Below are 20932 nucleotides of genomic sequence, written 5' to 3'. Positions count from 1 at the left end.
AATTTTGTAAATGCAGAAAAGGGAAATATACCTGTGGCATGCCTGTAGGATGTTAAGACTTAATTGAGTTGATTAAGTTGATGAAGGATTAAGAAGAGGAGGTTCCTCTAACTGTAAAGCATCTGCCATGTTAGTGATAACTGTAAATACCTCTTGTCAGGATGGCAAGGTGATTTTCCCAGCACCTCCGCCAAATAACATTCCTCAAGGAGCCCCTGTGAAGCAGAAGACTGTAGCAGAGCTGGAAGCTGAAAAAGCAGCTACTATTACACCTTTTAGAAAAACTATGACTACTGCATCTATATACACAGCAGGTAGGCACCTTCCAGATTTGGAGAATCAGTGTATAGTGCTCCTCATTTGGCAAATACTTTTAAGACTCCTTATCTTACTTACGCAATAACTATTTGGGAGAGCAGGTGATTGGCTGTTCTACTCTAGTGCAAAATCAGTGTATTAGAATAACTGCTTTTGGGAGGGAAAATAAAATTTTATAAGTTTAACTAAAAGTATCAACATTCCAAACAGTGGTGACTCATGCTGTGTGCATCTATGTGTTTGGTTTTATTTAAATATCAGTAAAATACTTAAAATCCTGAAGGACTCTCGCTAGGACTGTATCCATACTTTGTAGCAGAACCAATTCAATGCCATTGCTTTCTTCAAATTTTAATGTAGTGTATGAGTTGATTTGCCCACAATCTACTGAACTACTGAGAATGACATTTGTCATATATATTGTCAGAATAATATATATTGTCATAGATATTGTTTGCTCTTGGCATTTGGTATTCTGTATGTACCAAAAATTCTGCATGAGGTAATTAATGAATTGCGTATTCTTTATTTTAACATCTGTTCTTCATATGTGTGGTTTGAGTCTTCATAATAGTATTTCAACATGATTGTCACTCTTCTATATTTTTGCTCTAGAAAGGGGAGTGATAGGATTCAGTGTTGCTATAGAAACCTATCATTGCTACTTTGTGGGCATGCATAACAAAGATGTACGTGTTGTATTTATGGTTTTATTTTCTATTGTAAAAGAAACACTAGCACCAAAGAGCCTTGTAGTCGACAAAGATAGCACAGCTGATCTTGAAATAAGTCCATGCACAAGACTCCTTTTTGGTTTTAGCTCAATACTGGGGAATCCTGTTGTACAGAGGTTAAATGTAAGAAACCATTGAAAACTATAAAAACGCTTTGCTGTTCTTTTCTTCTAGGTTTGGCCAGCATGTTGGGGCTGGGCGTTGTAGCGCCTACTTCTGCTTTCACGCAAATGGTGACAACATTTGGCCTAGCTGGAATAGTGGGGTACCATACAGTGTGGGGTGTGACTCCTGCTCTTCACTCTCCACTCATGTCAGTGACTAATGCTATTTCAGGTGAGTAGCTGTCGCACAATTGCTTGGTTTTGTTTTCTGTTTGGGGTAGGCACAGCTCTTTTTGTTTGAACTTCAGAGGAAAGTCTGCTGTTAAATAAATAGCAAGGACACCTGAAACAAACTCTTTATGAGACTAAGATGTTTCAAAGGAAGGGCAAATGTGGTGCTGTGTATTTTAAATTTTTATAACTGATTTTTAACTTTTAACCTGTTTGCTTTAAAATTTGTTTTACTTGGAGTACTGCAGTCTCTCCTTTAATAAAACGTACCTTTCCTCCCATCTCTCCAAAATGTTGCCCTGAAAATAACTTGTCTTTCATATTTTCTGCATTCTTTTTTCCTCTCCTCAAACTATATGTTTTGAGAGAGAGGAAAAAGTTGCTGAGTGACCTGTAAGGCTCATAACTGTATCAGATGTAACATACTGCATTTGTATATATGTATGACAAGTCATAAGTCTGACTCATTTTGACTGTTAAAAGGAAAGTTTCTTTTATTGAACAAGCAATTGGAGGCTGACTCTGTGTTTAAGGCACTGTACTTCAAAACTATATTCATATAATAATTTGGGTTTTGTTTGTTTTTCTTTTTAAACATGTTTGTATTGCTGAAAAGGACTGTTTAGTCTGACTAGGACTGAAAAGTCTTTGTTTAAATAGTAGTGTGTACAGCAGGGGTCAAAATTTGAGTTGGCTGGTATCTGTTTGACAGCTGAGAGGAGACTTGCTACAGGTATAGAGCCTTTTGAGGATCAGTAACATTTTTTTCTCTTTTAAATAGGCCTAACTGCAGTTGGTGGGCTGGTGTTGATGGGGGGACACTATCTCCCTGAAAATGCTCCTCAAAGTCTTGCAGTGCTTTCAGCCTTTATCTCTTCAGTCAATATTGCAGGTATGAAAGGCTTTCTCCTGAGGGTAACTTTAAAGCACGTGTCTAATTATTCTAATTCTTCTAGGTCTTTAATGATACAGATTCCAGAAGTAGAATTCTGGAAATTGGGTAGAAGTTACTCAGTCTGGTTTGCACACCCTGTTGTGTAAACCTTCTTTAGGGAAACATTTAAATGTGCCCTTTTCTTTTACAGTATCCTTTTGGTGATGATTATATGAAATATCTTTTCCGGTATATCTTGGGATATAAATTTGTTCTTGTATTCCTTTTTTCTACTGGAAAAATATACTAGTGTCATAGAAAAAAATTCTGCTTGCTTGAGCTGCAAAAGCCCAAGCTTCACAAATAAAAAAGATAAGAAAGTGAGCAATGTGTCTTACAGATACAGCTTTTTTCTAGAGTAGATAGGGAAAATGGCACAGTCATAAACTAAGCTCTATCCTACAGTCAGTGTAGGGTATAGAGCCAGAGCATGTCCTCCGTGTATTCCAACTTGTCCTTTTTTGAATTTCTTATGAAGGTTAAAAAAGACAACAGGATCTCACACTGATTACATACTTGTTTCCTTGTGGTTTTCCAGATTAATAGCTTTTCAGAGGCTTTATTGGTGTCAGTTGTTAACTTTGTGTGGTAGTATGGTTTAACCAAATATTTCTCTTACAGCTTGGCGTATGTTTAGTTTCAGATTTTGTTTTTGTAAAATTGTTCCTTTGCTTTGGCCAGGTGGATTTCTAGTTACACAGAGAATGCTGGATATGTTCAAACGTCCCACAGATCCCCCTGAATACAACTACTTGTACCTTCTTCCTGGTGGTGTGTTTGTAGGAGGCTATGCAGCTGCTCTTAGTGGTGGCTATCACATTGAACAGGTAAGGAGATAACTTCGTGGCTCTTAGCCAACTGTTCACAGCATGATGTCTTTCTTACCTGTTTACTCTGAGGGATAAACTGCAAATTAGCTGTGGTCTTTTCATTAGCTATGTATTCCCAGAAGGCGAGTCACAGAATCACAGAATCCCAAGGGTTGGAAGGGACCTAAAAAGATCATCTAGTCCAACCCCCCTGCAAGAGCAGGGTAACCTACAGTACATCACACAGGAACTTGTCCAGGCGGGCCTTGAATATCTCCAGTGTAGGAGACTCCACAACCCCCCTGGGCAGCCTGTTCCAGTGCTCTGTCACTCTTACAGTAAAGAAGTTCTTCCTGATGTTAACGTGGAACTTCCTATGTTCCAGTTTACACCCATTGCCCCTTGTCCTATCACTGGATATCACTGAAAAAAGCCTAGCTCCATCATCCTGACACCTACCCTTTACGTATTTGTAAACATTGATGAGGTCACCCCTCAGTCTCCTCTTTTGCAAGCTAAAGAGACCCAGCTCCCTCAGCCTCTCCTCATAAGGGAGATGTTCCACTCCCTTAATCATCTTTGTGGCTCTGTGCTGGACTCCTTCAAGCAATTCCCTGTCCTTCTTGAACAGAGGGGCCCAGAACTGGACGCAATATTCCAGATGCGGCCTCACCAAGGCTGAGTAGAGGGGGAGGAGAACCTCTCTTGACCTACTAACCACTCCCTTTCTAATGCACCCTAAGATGCCATTTGCCTTCTTGGCCACAAGAGCACATTGCTGGCTCATGGTCATCCTCCTATCCACCAGGACCCACAGGTCCCTTTCCCCTTCACTACTTTCCAGCAGGTCAACCCCCAACCTGTACTGGTACATGGGGTTGTTCTCCCCCAGATGCAAGACTCTACACTTGCCCTTGTTAAATTTCATCAAGTTTCTCCCCGCCCAACTCTCCAGCCTGTCCAGGTCTCGCTGAATGGCAGCACAGCCTTCTGGTGTGTCAGCCACTCCTCCCAGTTTTGTGTCATCAGCAAACTTGCTGAGGGTGCACTCAGTTCCCTCATCCAGGTCATTGATGAAAATATTAAACAGCACCGGTCCCAGCACCGACCCCTGAGGAACTCCACTAGTCACAGACCTCCAGCTAGATTCTGCACCATTGACTACAACTCTCTGCCTTCTTCCTTTCAACCAGTTCTCGATCCACCTCACTACTTGATCGTCAAGCCCACACTTCTTTAGCTTATCTATGAGGATGCTGTGGGAGACAGTATCAAATGCCTTACTGAAATCAAGAAAAACTACATCTACCGCTCTACCATCATCCCTCCACCTAGTCACTTCCTCATAGAAGGCTATAAGGTTGGTCATACATGACTTCCCCCTCATAAAACCATGTTGGCTGTTCTTAATGACCCCCTCATCCTTGATATGCCTAGTGATGGAGTCAAGAATAAGTTGTTCCATCACCTTTCCAGGGATGGAGGTAAGGCTGACCGGTCTATAATTACCCGGGTCCTCCTTCTTGCCCTTCTTATAGACTGGTGTGACCTTTGCCATCCGCCAATCCTCAGGCACCTCGCCCGTTTCCCACGACTTACCAAAGATGATGGAAAGTGGCCTAGCAATGACCTCCGCCAGCTCCCTCAGCACCCGTGGGTGCATTCCATCCGGACCCATCGATTTACAGATGTCCAGTTTGCATAGCTGATCCCTAACCCAATCCTCATCTACCAAAGCAAACTCCTCCTTTGTCCTGACTCCTTCTGGGGCTATAGAAATCCGGGGCCCTCGGGGAGAGTCTGCAGGAGTAAAGACAGAGGCAAAGAAGGCATTCAGCACCTCTGCCTTCTTTATATCCTCTGTCTCCAGGGTACCCACTTCGTTCAGCAGTGGGCCTATATTGCCTCTTGTTTTAGTTTTATTTGCTATGTATTTGAAGAAGCCCTTTCTATTGTCTTTAACCCGACTAGCAAGATTGAGTTCCAAGGAGGCCTTAGCTGTCCTAATTGCCTCCCTACATCCTCTAACAACTGTCCTATATTCCTCCCAAGCGGCCAGCCCCTCCTTACATAATCCATAGATTCTCCTTTTCCACTTAAGTTTGCCCAGCAGCTCCTTGTTTAACCACGCCGGTCTCCTAGATCCCTTACTTGACTTCCTACTCATTGGGACGCTCCGATCCTGAGCTTGGAAGAAGCGGTCCTTGAATGCTAACCAACTATCTTGAGCCCCTTTACTGCCTAGTACACTTTCCCATGAGACTTCCCTTAGCAGTTGACTGAAGAGGCCAAAGTTGGCCCTTCGGAAATCCAGAACTGTGGCTTTGCTAGGTATTCTATTCCTCCCACACAGGATCCTAAACTCCACCATCTCATGGTCACTGCAGCCAAGGCTGCCATTGACCGTCACCACTTCGACCAAACCCTCCTTGTTGGCGAGTACTAAATCTATCAGCGCTGCTCTCCTAGTTGGTACGTCCACCATTTGCATTAAGAAATTATCATCAATGCACTCGAGGAACCTCCTAGACTGTGAATGACTGGCTGTGTGAGTCTTCCAGCAAATATCGGGGTAGTTAAAGTCCCCCACGACGACTAAGGCATGTAGTCGCGAGGCTACTTCCAGTTGCCTGTAGAAAGCCTCATCAACTCCTTCGTCCTGATCAGGAGGTCTGTAATAGACCCCCACAACTGTATCACCCGTGCCAGTCAGCCCCTTGATTCGTACCCACAGACATTCCACTTGCTCCTCATCCGACCCCGGACAGAACTCAATACATTCTAGTTGCTCTCTCACGTAAAGAGCAACTCCAGCACCTCGCTTCGCTGACCTATCTTTCCTAAAAAGGACATAGCCATCCATGACCACATTCCAGTCATGTGAACTGTCCCACCATGTCTCTGTAATTGCCAGTAGATCATAACCTTTAGCCCGCACACAGACTTCTAACTCCTCCTGTTTATTCCCCATGCTGCGTGCATTGGTGTACAGGGGGGAGTCTGAAGTTGATTAACATGAAGTTTGCAATCGTACCCCAAATGCTGAATCTGAAAATTTTAAAAGCTTTTTTTTTTTTTCCTTTCCCTGCAAAGCGGTGGGTACTTTGTTACTTATTGGACAGTTTTCCTAAATTACAGCTTACGTATTAGAGCAGCTACAGAAACCAGTCTTTGGTTTAAATGTTTCTGAAAATTCGGCTTGGCATGACAATTGAAGTAGGTGTGACATCTGGATGGGATGAGATTTCAGTACAAAGAGGTTTACAGGGATTGTACCTGTAAATGAGCACCTTTTATGGCAATTTTTTTGTTTGTTTCATTTGTTTTAAAAGGAAGAAAAACAATCTGTATTGCCTTCTGTGTTTGAAAAAAGTGAATCCAAACTATGCCAGAGGCTTATAATAGATTTGATTTAGGTGTTTTTTTTTTTTTTTTCCCCCGGTTATCTAGACATGTACTGCTCAGTTCATTTACGTTTGTTCATACAAACAAGATAGGAGTTCAGATGTTCCATAGGCAAATTCTGAAACTATTGGTGTAATGAACAGGACCATTTAGTTTTGGGTTTGTACTAAAGAAAAATATCCTTCTGAACTGATGAGGAAAAAGGGCTTTACTCAAGTTTAGTATTCACAGATAAACCAAGACTGGCCAAAATCACATCCTGTGCAACAGTTTCTCCCAAGTCAGAAGAGTTTTGACTTCAGTTTAAGAACTGTAACTTGCATATATTCTGGAGAAATCAGCCCTTCTATGTAATATGCAGAAAGAGTTTTATAATGATTATTCAGTTTGTCTTTAATTCATATATGCATACTGATGTTTATCTTATTTTAAAGATGATGTATTTAGGCTCAGGCTTATGCTGTGTTGGTGCCCTGGCTGGTCTGTCCACACAAGGAACAGCTCGTCTTGGAAATGCTTTGGGTATGATTGGTGTTGCAGGAGGCTTAGCAGCGACTCTTGGATGCCTTAAACCTTCACCTGAATTGTTGGCGCAGATGTCAGGTGCACTGGCACTTGGAGGTACCATAGGTATGTGTATGATACTATAACCTAACAGTATTTGCTCTATGCATGGATTTATGCAGGCTGTATATACACAATATAGCTCTCAGGCAAATTGACTAAAATATATGGCTTATGTATGTTACTTTGCAAATACGTGAACAAAAAGTCACAAGGATTTTATTAGTGCGTCAAGGTAACGCAAAGAATAGGAAGAGTGGTGGAAAAGCAGGAGCAATATTTAATGAAGCTTCTAAGAACATAATAAGCTTTAATCTTTTAATTTCCAGTATATCTTCATTGCATAAAATACACAAATGCATCTTTCACTTAAATGCTATAGCAGTTCTCAGTGTAGAACAAATTCTTCCATTGGAACAGGCATGTGTGTGCATTTATTCAGTGTACACTGAACTATGATACATTAATTTCCATCTGCACAGATTGATTGTGTTTTGTAAGATTTCCCTCTGTTTTCAACTTCTAATAGGTTTGACGATTGCTAAACGCATCCAGATTACAGATCTGCCTCAGCTAGTGGCTGCTTTCCATAGTTTGGTTGGTTTGGCTGCGGTGCTCACCTGTATTGCAGAATACATGATTGAATATCCTCACTTTGCTGCTGATCCAGCTGCAAACCTCACCAGGATTGTGGCATACCTTGGCACGTACATTGGTGGAGTGACTTTCAGTGGCTCTCTTGTTGCTTATGGAAAACTGCAAGGTGAGACCTTCCATTCAGAATTAAGTATTTGTGACAGGCTTTTTTTACCCCTAGGGTTTATGTTTGCCTTTAGACTGCTATGTAATTGGAAGGAAACTTAGTATTTTGCATCAAGTAAAACTTTGTTTAATTCATATGAATTCATTCACCCCCCTTTTAAATTGTATTTTATTTGTGTACAGCTTTAGTTACGAAAAAATTGTCTTCAATGCTTGGACGTAGTACTGCTAGTAATTACTAAGTCATGTAAGCTTCCCTCAATTCATCTTATCTAGAAATAAGTGTTGCTTTAGTGTTAAGACACTACCTGACACTGTTTCTGTAATCGATTTTATTGAACTTTTATGTTCACAACTTCATATTCCTGAGCAGATGTTTTTATTGAAACCTTTGTGTTGCTGGACTCAGTGAGCACTGCCAGTATTTATAGGATTTTGTTCTCAGCACTGCAGGATTCATTTAGGTAGGTCATTGCAGGCTTCACTTAGGTCATTGCAGGCTTCATTTAGGTAGGTCATAGCAGGCTTCATTCAGGTAGGTAGCTTGCAATATAAGCTGAGACTGCCCCACTTGAAACCATTCAGTTCACTGTCTACCTACTGTGCAAACCCCAGGTGTCTTTCTGTTTTAGAAAATATGCCTTCTAAATTAAATACTAATTCCTGATTCTTATGCACCTGAAGGTTCCTCATTGTGTTTTTGGTTTTGTAAGCACACAGATTTTGAGAGACTGAGGTGTAATACCTGTGCTAAGAAGTTGCAGCTAAGAGCTTCCTGTTACTAATCCTGTTACTAGCTTTGCAATAGTTCCTTTAGGAAACATCTGTTTGCTTTCTTCAGTGTTTATGAGACCAGCCATTGAAGGAGGAAGCATGACATGGATGGAAAGCTGTCTTCTCTAATAATCTTTTGAAGGATTTGTCAGTAGTATGTATTTATGATGTATTTCTGCTAAGTGGTTACTCATGCATTTCTTTTTGGTTATTTTTTTTTATCTTCTCCATCTTACCTCCCTTCATCCCCTCAGTGATTTGTGCGCATGTCCCTGGTGAACTTCCTGGCCTGTTTCAGCCCACTCTCCTGTTTCTCGTTTTGTTTTTGTGGGGTTTTGTTTCACTTGTTTTGTTTTGTTGTTGGGTAGGGTTTTTTGTGGGTTTTTTTTGTTTGTTTTTTCTTTGCTTTTCCCCCTTTCCCTTATTTTTTTACCCCACTTTGACTCTGAGTCCTGAGACGATCAGTTCATTCTTCCCCTTTGGTTCAGCTGAATTTAAATGAGAACTCGGTAAGTAATTACTTATACCAAAAGTAACAGATAAACTTGCGTTAGTTGTACTCATTGCCATGTTGTTTGGGAGGAAAAAAAAAAAAAAGCCTAGGGTGCAAATAAATTCACATAAATACCAAACCCTCTTTGCCAGTGTGGAAAGCTGTAAGAATTCTGTGTGACTGAGGGTACTGGTGAAATCAAAGCATTTGAAAGCAGGAGTATTTTATATTTGGGATTATCTGTGTGGTCATATTTTTCTAAGCACACAGCTTTTGAGAGGCTGGGGTAATACCTGTACTAAGAAGTTCAAGCTAAAACTTCATATTACAGAGCATCATACATAACATGAAGAGACCCAGGGCCAGAATAAAAATATCAATTGTTCTGATTTGGTTTGTGGCTTTTTGTTGGTATTTTTTTTTGTTTGTTTGTTTGTTTTCTGGTTTGGTTGGTTGGTTGGGTTTTTTTTGGATTTTTTGTGATTATTCTGAAGGACTTCAATGAGATTAGGAATTAAAAAGAGTTTGAGCAAGAGTATTTGAGAATCTCAGCTTTGACCAACTTGTTTTGTTTTCTGCTGCTCCTCCCTTTTTCTTTTTTAATTTTTCTTTAGCTGAGGTATTCGTTTTCTCTGAAGGCAAGAGACAGGCTCACCAGCACACCTGTATCAATCTCTGAATATGCATTTGGTTGCAGGTATCCTGAATTCTGCACCACTGCTCTTGCCTGGTCGACATGTGTTGAACGCAGGATTGTTGGCTGCCAGTGCTGGTGGAATGATTCCATACATGATTGATCCTAGTTATGCTACGGGAATGACTTGTTTAGGTTCTCTGTCAGTTCTCTCCGCCATAATGGTAAGTCAGGGTGTTTTAAGAGGTGAAACAAATTAAACATGCTTTTTGTTCTTTGACTTTGCATGATTCCTCTTAATGGTTGCACTTTACCAGCCTGAGTCACAGTCATCATAGTGCCTGTATGCTAACTTGCAGTAGTAAGTAGCAACTGACTTTCCTAAATCTGTCAGTAATGTAGAACTGTTCCAGAGAACAGGCATGGGTATATAGGATTACTTTTTGCAGCTATGACTTAATGGAGCCTTTTATATGACAAACTTCTTTTAACTTTCGTGGAAAGTTAATCCTTAAAATAATCAAAAGAGCGCTAGGTCTACTGGTTATCATAACTTAGTAAGATTATCCCCATGTGTAACTTGCCCCGTTCTACTCAAGTTGGCTATTGCAAAATTTACCTTGAGTATTACCATTCTGTAAACTAAGTCTTGCAAAGACTCCTCAGTACAAATCTTTAATGTTATGAACAGTTTCACCGAGCTGGTAGGATATTATTGTGAGTAAAAATATGTGGCTAAGCACAGGGTGGGGACAGTTGAGTGCCTTCATGTCCTCTCTCAAAGGCAGAATCAGGATGTCCAATTCTCAGGCTGCAGCTTAATATCTCCTACATTGAAAACACTTGAATAGGTTAGTAACTTTATTTTTCAGTGCTAGAGGCAGATTGTCTTCTCTGCATGTTCCCTTAGTTATGGCTTGTACTGAGGCATTTTCTTTCCTTTTCCAGGGTGTCACTTTAACAGCAGCTATTGGAGGCGCTGACATGCCTGTAGTTATTACTGTCCTCAACAGTTATTCTGGATGGGCTTTGTGTGCTGAGGGCTTCCTACTGAACAACAACTTGCTGACCATTGTTGGTGCACTCATTGGCTCTTCTGGTGCCATCCTCTCTTACATCATGTGTGTGGTAAGAAGTCAGCAGAAATGTGCTTGTTTTCCAAGTAATAAAAAACTGTATTCCGCATGTTTGCTAGGCAGATAAGCAATTGGAAGACCAAACTGCTAGGTGTTTACAAACTAGATTGAAACTGCCAGTCATCTTTGTTTGGTTTCGAGAGATATGTACTTGAAAACTTCGGAAAGCCTTTGCTTTGATTTGTGCATTGAGGTTTGGGATCTGGACTCAAGTTTCATTCCTTGTGCTCAGGTGTTTTTTTAGACATATCACTCTATCACACTCATGTTTACTTTTCATTTCAGCTAAATGAAAAAATCTATCAGCAGGAGATACTGTAAGTAGTAAGTTCCTTCAGAATAAGAAAAAAGAAGGTTGGTTTGATAGGAGGTAATGGAAAGTTAGATTTTTGGAGTGCAGGAGAGTGTTCTACTCTCTTCAAAGCAGGTACTCTGAAGTACCACGGGGTGGCAGCAGGCTTGCATTAATGTAGTGCTGGTACTGATATCTGTTGGAGCAAACTTGATCTTCAATGCAACCCTGTGTGCAGGTCATACTGCATTATTATTAATGACCTATTTTTCTATGAAACATTTGTGCATAAGTATTTTGTTTTCCTGTGTGTGTCTCCTTTTTGTTTTCAAAGATGGAGAGATAATGACTTAAAAAATAACACCGATTCACAGCTACCAGCCTGCTGATTATCTGCTGTGTAATTCCATTTCACTTCTGCTGTTGCCTTCTTGTATGATCAGTATCACTCTTCTCCTGTTCTAATGTTTTCCTGCGGTCAGCTCTGGCTATCTTTTTGTACTTCATGTCTGCTGATAAATAGTGTCATTACTATGTTAGGAATCACTCATTTTCAGAAAAGCCTAAAAAAGTATTTTTGTGCAGCTTTGCGGAGGTGAGTTCAAGTGAACAATCCCAGGTATGAATTTTAAAGAATCTTGTTCGTTCTTGAACATTTTGTATCTCCTTATCAAAAGAAAATCTGATTATGTGGTTCATGGGTATAGTTATTTAGGTATAAATGTATATATTCATATATATTTGTATACAAGCAGCAATTTAGTCCATATCAGCAGAAGGATGATGTTTATGGGCGACACAGGAATGAAAAGTGTGTTCTTTAAAGATCAGATTCTTGTAGGTCTTGGTGAATATATAATCTGTTGGGTATGTATTTATGTAAGCATAATACATCTATAGCTTCATTTTTATAATTTTTTTTTTACTGTCCCCTCCTGTTTTTTTTATTTATTTTATTGCTACCTCCTCTCAGCACTCACAAGAGAGTTTTGAGATACTGCATTTGTTGTTTGGAGGAATCTAGGTAAATAGGAAGCCTGGGGAAGTAATTAGCAAAGCAGTTGTGCTGTGACAAAGTGGCTTTCCTCTATGAATTTCTTAAATTTCAGTGAGTTTAGTGTTTGAGATAGGATTCTAGAAATTTTGTGCTGCTTTATATAAAGTTTAGACAAAGTTCATCAGCCAGTAAAATACAAAATATTTTGTATAATTTCTGCATAATAAGCAGAATAACTTGTTTCTAGCCCAGCATTTTTCTTCGTTACTTGCTTTAATGGAAATTGTTATTTTTAAAAGTATTGTTGTAATTAGGGGATTCAGTATCATTGTCTTCAAGCTGCATTTTGGGAGAAAAACTGCTCAAGAGTTTCAATAAACTCTTGAGTTGTTGTTGTAACCTGTGCTAATGAAGCAACAGTTATCCTCTCATTTTTTTTTAACTCCTTCCCTCTTCTATTATGACTTCCATCTAAAGCAGAGTGTTTATTGAAGCTTATCTAGTACAGATGCGAAGGTGTTTTTTTGAAACGTCTTACTGGTTGAAACCTTCTTTTTACATTTCCAATTACTTTTTGTGATAAAACTGTAGTTTAATCATCCAAAACCTATCCAGAAAATCTCTTAAAGCGTGAATTGATAAAATTGGCCAGCAGGTGTTCAGATAACCACTTAGTGTTTCACTTGTATGTACTTGATTTTATACCTGTCCCTCTTCTGTGCCTATTACTTGAGTGAATTAAGGACAAAGAATTTAACTTCAAAACAAAAAAAACAACAAAGGCCTGTAGCGTTCAGTCATCCTGTGAATTACGACTTCTCTTAAAACGATAACACGTCTTCATCAGAACACTTGATTATATTAGCATGTCCTTCTTGCCCTTTTTTTTTGCCCCAGGTGAATACTTGATGATCACAAGTGTGGAACTAGAACTGGTATGCTTAGGGATGTGGAAAATGCTTCAGGCTGAAAAACCATTAACTGGGGTGATGAAACAGAGCAAGAGAAGGAACCGATTGTGTTAGTCTGATAAATAGTATGATGGTGCATCACCTGAACTACCTGTGCAGTTTCTGTGGGCACAATGGAAGGACTTGGAGTTCTCAGGGATCAAGTGTTTGCTTTTCCCTGGGCTGTAAGCTCCTGGCCAGTATCACCTGTGTGTGCACAGCAGGGAGGTCTTTTTGCTAGTGGTTAGATTATCTGTGAGTGGTGAAGCCTGCACTTTGTTGTGTTTGTGGTCTGTGGTGGTATAGAAGATGAAAGAGGCTGTAGAAGAGTTTCCCTGTGCTGAGGAGGTCTTAGCTGCGTTGTTTAATTGTTGCTTGTTGAGGTCTTGGCTTATTTTGAAGTTTTCTGTACCACTCCCTTTTCTTCTTCTTTTTCTTTTTTTTTTTTTTTGCCACACTTCCTGATTCCTCACCTCTTTGGTGTGGAGCCAGGCAAGGGTGCTTCAGTCTCATGCTTGCTGTTTGTGGATTCTCAGATTTCTAATATTTGAACTACTTTTCCTTTGGTCTGGTCTTATTGTTGGCTTTTGATTTAGATATGTGTAGAAAATGCTTTGCTTCATGTAAAGTTAGTGTGCATGACATCTGAAGAGGGTATTCGTCTGTTTACATAGTCTTACCTGACTCAACTGCTGTACTATACTAAGTAGTCTGTTCTGTTTGAGAGTTTGATACTGTGTTACTTGTCAAAGGCAGTGTGTTCTTAGAGGGTATCAATTACTGCCTGCTGCAGACAGTAGAAAGATGCTGATTTCACCAAATTTGTGAGCCTGCCTTGCAGTATCTGAAGCTGACGATGAATCAGGACATCTAACCACCTTTGTTGTACTTATTTGCTGGATGATGAATTTAACAGGATGGCATATCTTCTCAGGCTACAGCAAAAAAACTGCGGAATTGCATGATTTGAAATGTCGGTGGAAAACGGACACTTGGAAGCATAGTTTTGTGTGGGTGTTTCCTTTTGCTTGTGTGTGTGCCTCTCCAGATCAGTTCTTAAATTTTGCTGTGGTTTCTGAGCTAACACAGCAGATGTACGACACACATGTTTAAAAGAAGCAATTTATCCTGTTCCTATCATGCTTCCAAGGTTTTGTTTACTGCAATTACAAGTTTTGCCTGCTTCCAGATATTGACAGATACTGCTTTGGGACCATACACACAAGGAGACATGCCGCTGAAAGCATTTAGACAGTGGCTTTTCCCGGCTAATTTTCAGGAGCCAAATTTTCAGGATGTGTTCTCCTTTTAAAGCTCCTATTTTAAGATCTCTTGTCCCCCTTTGGTGCTCAGCCAGGAAGTTAATGGTCCTTTTCAGTTTATTTTGATTTGAGTTAGCATTTGGTTAATTTCATGTGGCTGCTTGGCTTTGTTGTGTTTTTCCTGTCTTGATGCTGTAGGAGCTTTGCTTCTGTACTACCTGTAAGAGCTACACAATTTCCGTGCTGTCCTGTAGCAGTTCTGTAGCCCTTCTGTGCTTACGTGTTGAATTACTCAGTACTTAAGAAAATATCTTGCAAAAATAGTGTGTGTGTATGTATGTAAAAATAAACCTGTCATCAAACATGCATTCTTTTGTATTTCTCTCTTTTGAGACCAAAAAGAGACCAATATTTGCTATTTGCGTTGTTTTATTCTTGTCTTAGGGAAATACTGATGCTGTTCCGTTACATGTAATGTGTTAGAAGCTGATGTTGGACTGCTGTTATGTTAATCTGTGTCTGTTTTAAGGAGTCGTTTCAAGAAATTTTGAGTTGTAAGCAGGCAAAATCAGCAGAGAAAAACTATTGTCAGGGAGGCTTTAATAGTTTCAGAAGCTTTCTTCGTGGACATTTCTTCTTTATTTTTGGATTTCTTCTTTACCTGATGAAAGTTCTCTTGTCTTTCAGGCTATGAACCGTTCCCTTGCAAATGTGATTCTAGGGGGCTATGGCACCACGTCAACAGCTGGTGGGAAGCCCATGGAAATTACTGGAACCCACACAGAAATCAATGTAGACAATGCAGTTGAAATTATAAAGGAAGCCAATAATATTATTATTACTCCAGGTAAGACATTCTTGACTCATGCAGCAAGATGTTCAGAGGATATATTGTTTAAAAAACACTCTCAACCCCCCCCCCCCAAAAAACAAAACAAAACCCAAAACCAGAAGAAAACAAACCCCAACCAGCCAACAAAAACAAACAGCCCCTCTGAAAAAAAAAAAAAGGTAGCCCACCTTGCAGTTGCAACATAGCAGTAACAGGGCAAATGTTGACTGGGTTTGTGGTATATGTTTTTGTTCCCAGGTTGTCATTCATTTCTGCAGACGTGTACGACACTTTATTTTTCCTTGTGTGTCTCTTCAAAATTTGTGCTATGTATTTAGGCTTTAATTTTTTCAGGACAAAAACTGTCTTTTTTAAATTACATCTACAGTTGATTTTTATTACAGCTGTTGTGGTGTGAGTTTCCAAGCACTACCACAGTACCAGTGGTACCAATAACAGAATGTCTGTCTGTTAAGTTACTGGACGAGGGGATTTTGTTTATACTTCTCATCTACTTGCTCCAGTCTGCATTGTACTGTTAAAAAGGCAGAGAAACATCTAAAACTTTGTTAGCATGTAAGAAATACTGGAATGAAAGTGGAAAGAAACCTGAAAACCAAAACCCTGAGTTGTCTGAAACTATTATGTTGGCTGTAGGCTCATATGGTTTATAAGTACGTTCCCTTTTAGAAGAGGTCAGGTAGGGAATAGCTCAAGACTTGTTTTCCTTCAACTGAATGGCACAAGTATTATGTTAAATTTATTTTAGCATTTGAGTGCAAAGAATGATAATAAAGTCATCTTTGATTTTGCTTCAGCTTAAATGAAAACATCAGTGGGGTAGGGTTCTGATTTGGGAAGTCATCTTTGTTTCCAAGAAAGCTTGCAAACATTTTCAAGGAGTTTGTGTCTTGCTCCTGTGATCAGACCTTGAGGACACTGTTAATAATTTATGCTCTCCATTTTCTTCCTGGGCACTTTTGTTCTGAAGAGTTGATTCAGACAGAAAGATTGAAAAGTTTGTTTGCTACTAAAGCAAATCTAGTAGTATGTTGAGGGCAATAGTGGTGAAGTAACCACTATAGTAGCCTCTTTATCAATTTTTCAGTGTACCTGTACATCATTTTCTGATAGAAAGAGGAACATATGCTTTTGTGTAGTTGAAAAAAGTTACTTGCGTAGTTTGACTGGTCAAAGCACTACACTATTAGTGGTCAGGAGACCAAAAGAAGAGTGGTCAGTGGGAGTACAGTGGTTGGGCTGGGAATATATGAGTATCTTGTGTGTGTACATGTACTTTTCTTGTTTATTTTTAATTATGGGAGCTTCTATTTGTGTGGAAGATACACTTACTGTTTTGAACTATTCTGTCTGCACTGAAACAGAAAAATAGCTTACAATTTGAAAATTCTTCTAGGTTATGGTTTGTGTGCAGCAAAAGCTCAGTATCCCATATCTGATCTGGTGAAAATGTTGAGAGAACAAGGGAAAAATGTAAGGTAGGCACTTTCCTTGAGTATTACAGTTGTGGTTTTTTTTTTTTTGTCTTTTTTTTTTGTTTTGTTTTGTTTGTTTTGTTTTTTGGTGGTGGTGTTATTTTGGTTTTGTTTTTTCTTCATTCCAGAAAAATCCCCTGCAAGTCCTTGTTTTGGTTTATTTTCTCTTCCAGTCATTATTATGCTGATCGCTCTTTCAGAATACCAGCTAAAAGAATGCTCTAGTTTTACTGAGCTATAGCTGAATATCTAGAAATATCTCAAAATTTCGTATGGAATATAAAAGATTCCTTACTTCCTTACAGTGTTCTTAAATTTGGTTTCTGGAAGAAGCCAGCATCTGGAGAATTACATTTTTTTTTTCCCAGTTTTGTTTTATTTGGTGTCGTGCTGAAGTTCAATTAAAAAGAACAGCTTTAAAATGTAACACTTCTTTATTGAGGCAACAAAATCTTACTTTTCTGAAAGGTAAGTAAGCTCCTTTGAATACATATGCTCTGCCTCTGGATATAGTAGTATTTTGCTACACAACAAGCACTGGAGTTATTTGTAAAATAAAACTTTAATATAATTCTGCATTGTGTTCAAAAGTTAGCCTTTTCTACAGGTGGGGAGGTTGGAGAGCTCTGTGAAAGCAACCACTTTGTGGGAATACTTAACTGTGAGGAGTAATCACAACAGTCGAAATCAGTGCAGGGAGTATAGCTTTTATGTTTATAGTCAACAGGGAGACAGCACAGGCCTAATGTAAGTGCTTTGAATGCCCTTGTAGAGAAACCTACATTGTGGAGGATTGTTTATTGTCCTGAAAATAGCTTTTTTTTTTTTTTTTTTTTTTAAGTCCTGATTTCTTAAGGAAATGGACCTCTCTGCTTGGGGAATGGTTAAAGGGGTGCAATAGAAATAGTTAAGGATAGTAGGCAGGAAAGGAGAGCTTTCTACAGTATGGAAGAAGTTTTTGCTGGGGTTAGTCTGGTATCAAGTGGAAGAGTAGATGAGGTAGCAGTCTCTGCATGAAAAATGTGGGACTTACTTATTTCCTGGGATAACTGACTTGAATTAATAGAAGTAATGCTTCCTACTACACAGCAATATTTGTGTATTAAAAAAAATACGGATAGTAACATCCAATTCTGATTGGCATGTTTAAAACAAAGCTGAAAAGAATTAACCACACTATAATGCTAGATGCCCTTCTTAGGTTAAAAATCCACAGTCTGCCTTGCTGTTTTACTCTTTTTAAAACCTCTTCTGCAGTCTGGAATAGCTAAAGACATTCAGTGCATACTGATTAGAGGTGTCTTGCAGACACTCAAGAGCTTCTCTTTTTGGACTGATGTGCTGCACGCAGTGCCTCTGTTTTAAAGTGTATTTCCTGTCCGTTGCATTAGTTGAAATCATCATAAGTCAATCCATGTAATCTTGTATTAGCAGCAGAACTTTAGCTTCCACAGGATATGCTGCCTGATTTCCCTTTGCCTCTCACAAGTATTAAGGCTGTGATATCATCTCTCACACCATGCTTTGTTGTTTTCTAGTCTGGTTTGTTCAGAAACAAGACAGTGAACATTGGAAGGTCTGAGGATGTAAACTTCTGTTACCATTTTAATATAATCTCCATTCCATTAAGCAATTTAACTTACTGGGTTCTCATAAATTTTTGCTATTGCAAGCAACACTGCTATTAGAGTTCTTTGAGTATTGCATGGAAGGATAACTGGAGTGCATATGCCCCGACCCATGGTTTTGTTTTGCTGTGCTGATCCGAATAACAGAGTTAATTCTTAGATGCCAGTAATGGCCTGAAGTCCTTTTTGTCTTCAATTTTCCATAGACCTTATAGATATTGAAAGTACTGGCAAGCTAGCATCATGCCTCCCTTGCTGATTGTTTGGGAACAACTATTTTCTAATTATGGTAACTTAATATTTTAAAATCAGTCAAGGCTCTGTTTTCATTTGAAACAAGGTACTTGGACAGATGCTGGTTAGGCACTCATTCTCTGATTTCCGTGTGTTTACCTCAATTATATGGTGACTTTCCTTTGAAATCAGTACTCCCAACTGTTAGTACTCCAGCATTGCAGTACTCCAGCAATTATTTGTTTTGGTTTTCTTTAGTGTTTTTCCATGCTTATTGAAAAGTTGCATACAAGTGTTTGCATTGTTTTACAGCATGCATTGGTAATGCATAATGGCAGGGTTGTCATAGGGTTTATCAGCAATTACTTGTTAGTGTTTGCCCATAATGTTGTAGTTTTGCATCTAAAATTGCTTTGTAGATGCATTTGTTCATGCGTACATGATAAATGAGGAGGTGTGCTGGTGTATTTGCTTCCTGGAGCAGTCCTATTCACACCAGTTTCTCCATGTTTAGCAGAAGCTGTGTGTCCAGATTGCATTAAAAATGTTGAAGACCTGTTAGCTGTGCAACGAAAGAACCCTTCTTGGCTAATGCAGTGACAGTGTTATGTGCTTCGGCTTTCCTTTCAGCTCTTCTATTTTTTTTATCAGCCTTGGTGAAATAAGTAATTATTGGTTTTGCCTTTTATGTTGGCTTTGCAGAGGAGAAATGTGAATAAATCCTTGAAATAACTGGCTTATATTTGAAATGAATCAATTTCAGGAAGGGACTGCTGCAGTGCTTACCTGGTATTTTAATGAAATAAATCTGTATTTGCAGTTTGTGGTAGTTCAGGCCTTTCATCACTTTGGGGAGCTCCCACGGTGTTCATTGAGTGCAGCTGCTGTCCCTCTGGTTTCAGTAGGCCTGGAGTGCCTCGGGACCCTAGTATAGTCACCATCCAGATGTAGTGACACTCTCACATATCCACTGTGGAAGGATGCCAGCATGGACATACGATTGCATCAATTTGTAATGCCCATTCTGTGCCAAGAAAAATCATGTCTGTCATATGGTCTTCTTTTGCTTTGTGGCTCACGATTCATCCAGAGGAACTGTTACTTTCATTTACTTTGCTTATAGCCATAACATTCTCAGTGAAGAGTGCAGATTATATAACATGATGCATAACCTTTGACTGGGGTTTAAATTTAGAATTACAGAGAGTTTGAAAACTTCAGACTTTTAAAATGCATAGTTAACATCATCGCTTACTTGAGATGGTCTTGCAGCAGATCACATCTTTAATGCATTAGGAGGATCACATAGAAAGCTGGATACTGCTGACCCTTCATTATAACATTCCGTTGTCATAGATGTGTAAGACAATAAAGCTTTTCATAAACTAAATCCTCAAGTCCCCAGAATCTATTGTCCTTGGAGAGCAAATGCCTGTTCTACAACTGCTGTTGTATCTCTGCGAAGTTACAACTGAGTAAATTGTTGAAAGCTCTTATTTTTTGGGCACATGTAGTTTGCAGGCTCCTAGTTGTGAAATTCTGATTTCTTCCATATAATTAAATTATATTCCATAGAATCACTAGACTACATTGCTCCAGGCCATATCCAACCTGGCCTTGAAAAATTTCAGGGATGGGGCAGCCACAACTTCTCTGGGCAACCTGTGCCACTGTTTCCCGACCCTCGCAGTGTAGAATTTATTCCTAATATTTAATCTAAATCTCTCTTCTTCCAGTTTAAAGCCATTCCCACTTGTCCTGTCACTACATGCCCTTGTAAAATGTCCCTCTCCAGATTTCTTGTAGCCTCTTTAGGTACTGGAAGGCTTCTGTAAGGTCTCCTCAGAGCCTTCTCTTCTCTAGGCTGAACAAGCCCAACTCTCAGGTTGTTGGTCATCTTGTGGCCTCCTCTGGACGTACTCCAACAGTTTCATGTCTTCCTGAAGTTGGGGGCCCTGGAACTTAATGCAGGGCTGGAAGTGGGGTGTTATGAGAGCAAGGGGGCAGAATCACCTCCCTTGAACTGCTGGTCATGCTCCTTTTAATACAGCCCAGGACATGGTTGGATTTCTGGGCTGCAAGCGCATGTTGCTATGACACATTTTGCTTCTTGTCAACCAACAGCCAGAGTCCTCCTCCTCAGGGCTGCTCTCAGTCCATTTTCTGCCCAGCCTGTATTTATGCTGGGGATTGCCCTAACTGGGGTAATTCTATATATAGATATGCAATTACTGTATAGTATTATAGTACAGTTTAAAAATGTATACATTTCCATATATAAGTGGGTAACTGACGTTTTCCCACATCAGATTAACTGTTTTAGCTATTGCCACAGTGTGACTT

The 20932-nt window shown here is 39.5% G+C and overlaps 1 protein-coding gene across 2 annotated transcripts in view; it reads left to right on the top strand.

The window, feature by feature from the left end:
• Nucleotides 1-20932, top strand: part of NNT (nicotinamide nucleotide transhydrogenase) — a 53925-nt gene that overhangs the window by 18289 nt on the left and 14704 nt on the right. For both annotated transcript variants that reach the window (XM_065661959.1, XM_065661961.1), the window contains exons 10-19: nucleotides 161-314; nucleotides 1227-1388; nucleotides 2169-2279; nucleotides 3003-3148; nucleotides 6970-7165; nucleotides 7629-7862; nucleotides 9826-9986; nucleotides 10711-10890; nucleotides 15087-15246; nucleotides 16649-16730. In XM_065661959.1, coding sequence (XP_065518031.1) covers nucleotides 161-314; nucleotides 1227-1388; nucleotides 2169-2279; nucleotides 3003-3148; nucleotides 6970-7165; nucleotides 7629-7862; nucleotides 9826-9986; nucleotides 10711-10890; nucleotides 15087-15246; nucleotides 16649-16730 — 1586 coding nt within the window. The remainder of the gene's footprint in view (nucleotides 1-160; nucleotides 315-1226; nucleotides 1389-2168; nucleotides 2280-3002; nucleotides 3149-6969; nucleotides 7166-7628; nucleotides 7863-9825; nucleotides 9987-10710; nucleotides 10891-15086; nucleotides 15247-16648; nucleotides 16731-20932) is intronic.

This window comes from Lathamus discolor, chromosome Z (assembly GCF_037157495.1).
Source record: "Lathamus discolor isolate bLatDis1 chromosome Z, bLatDis1.hap1, whole genome shotgun sequence".
Taxonomy (NCBI): domain Eukaryota; kingdom Metazoa; phylum Chordata; class Aves; order Psittaciformes; family Psittacidae; genus Lathamus; species Lathamus discolor.
This window is presented reverse-complemented; position numbering and strand designations above follow the sequence as displayed.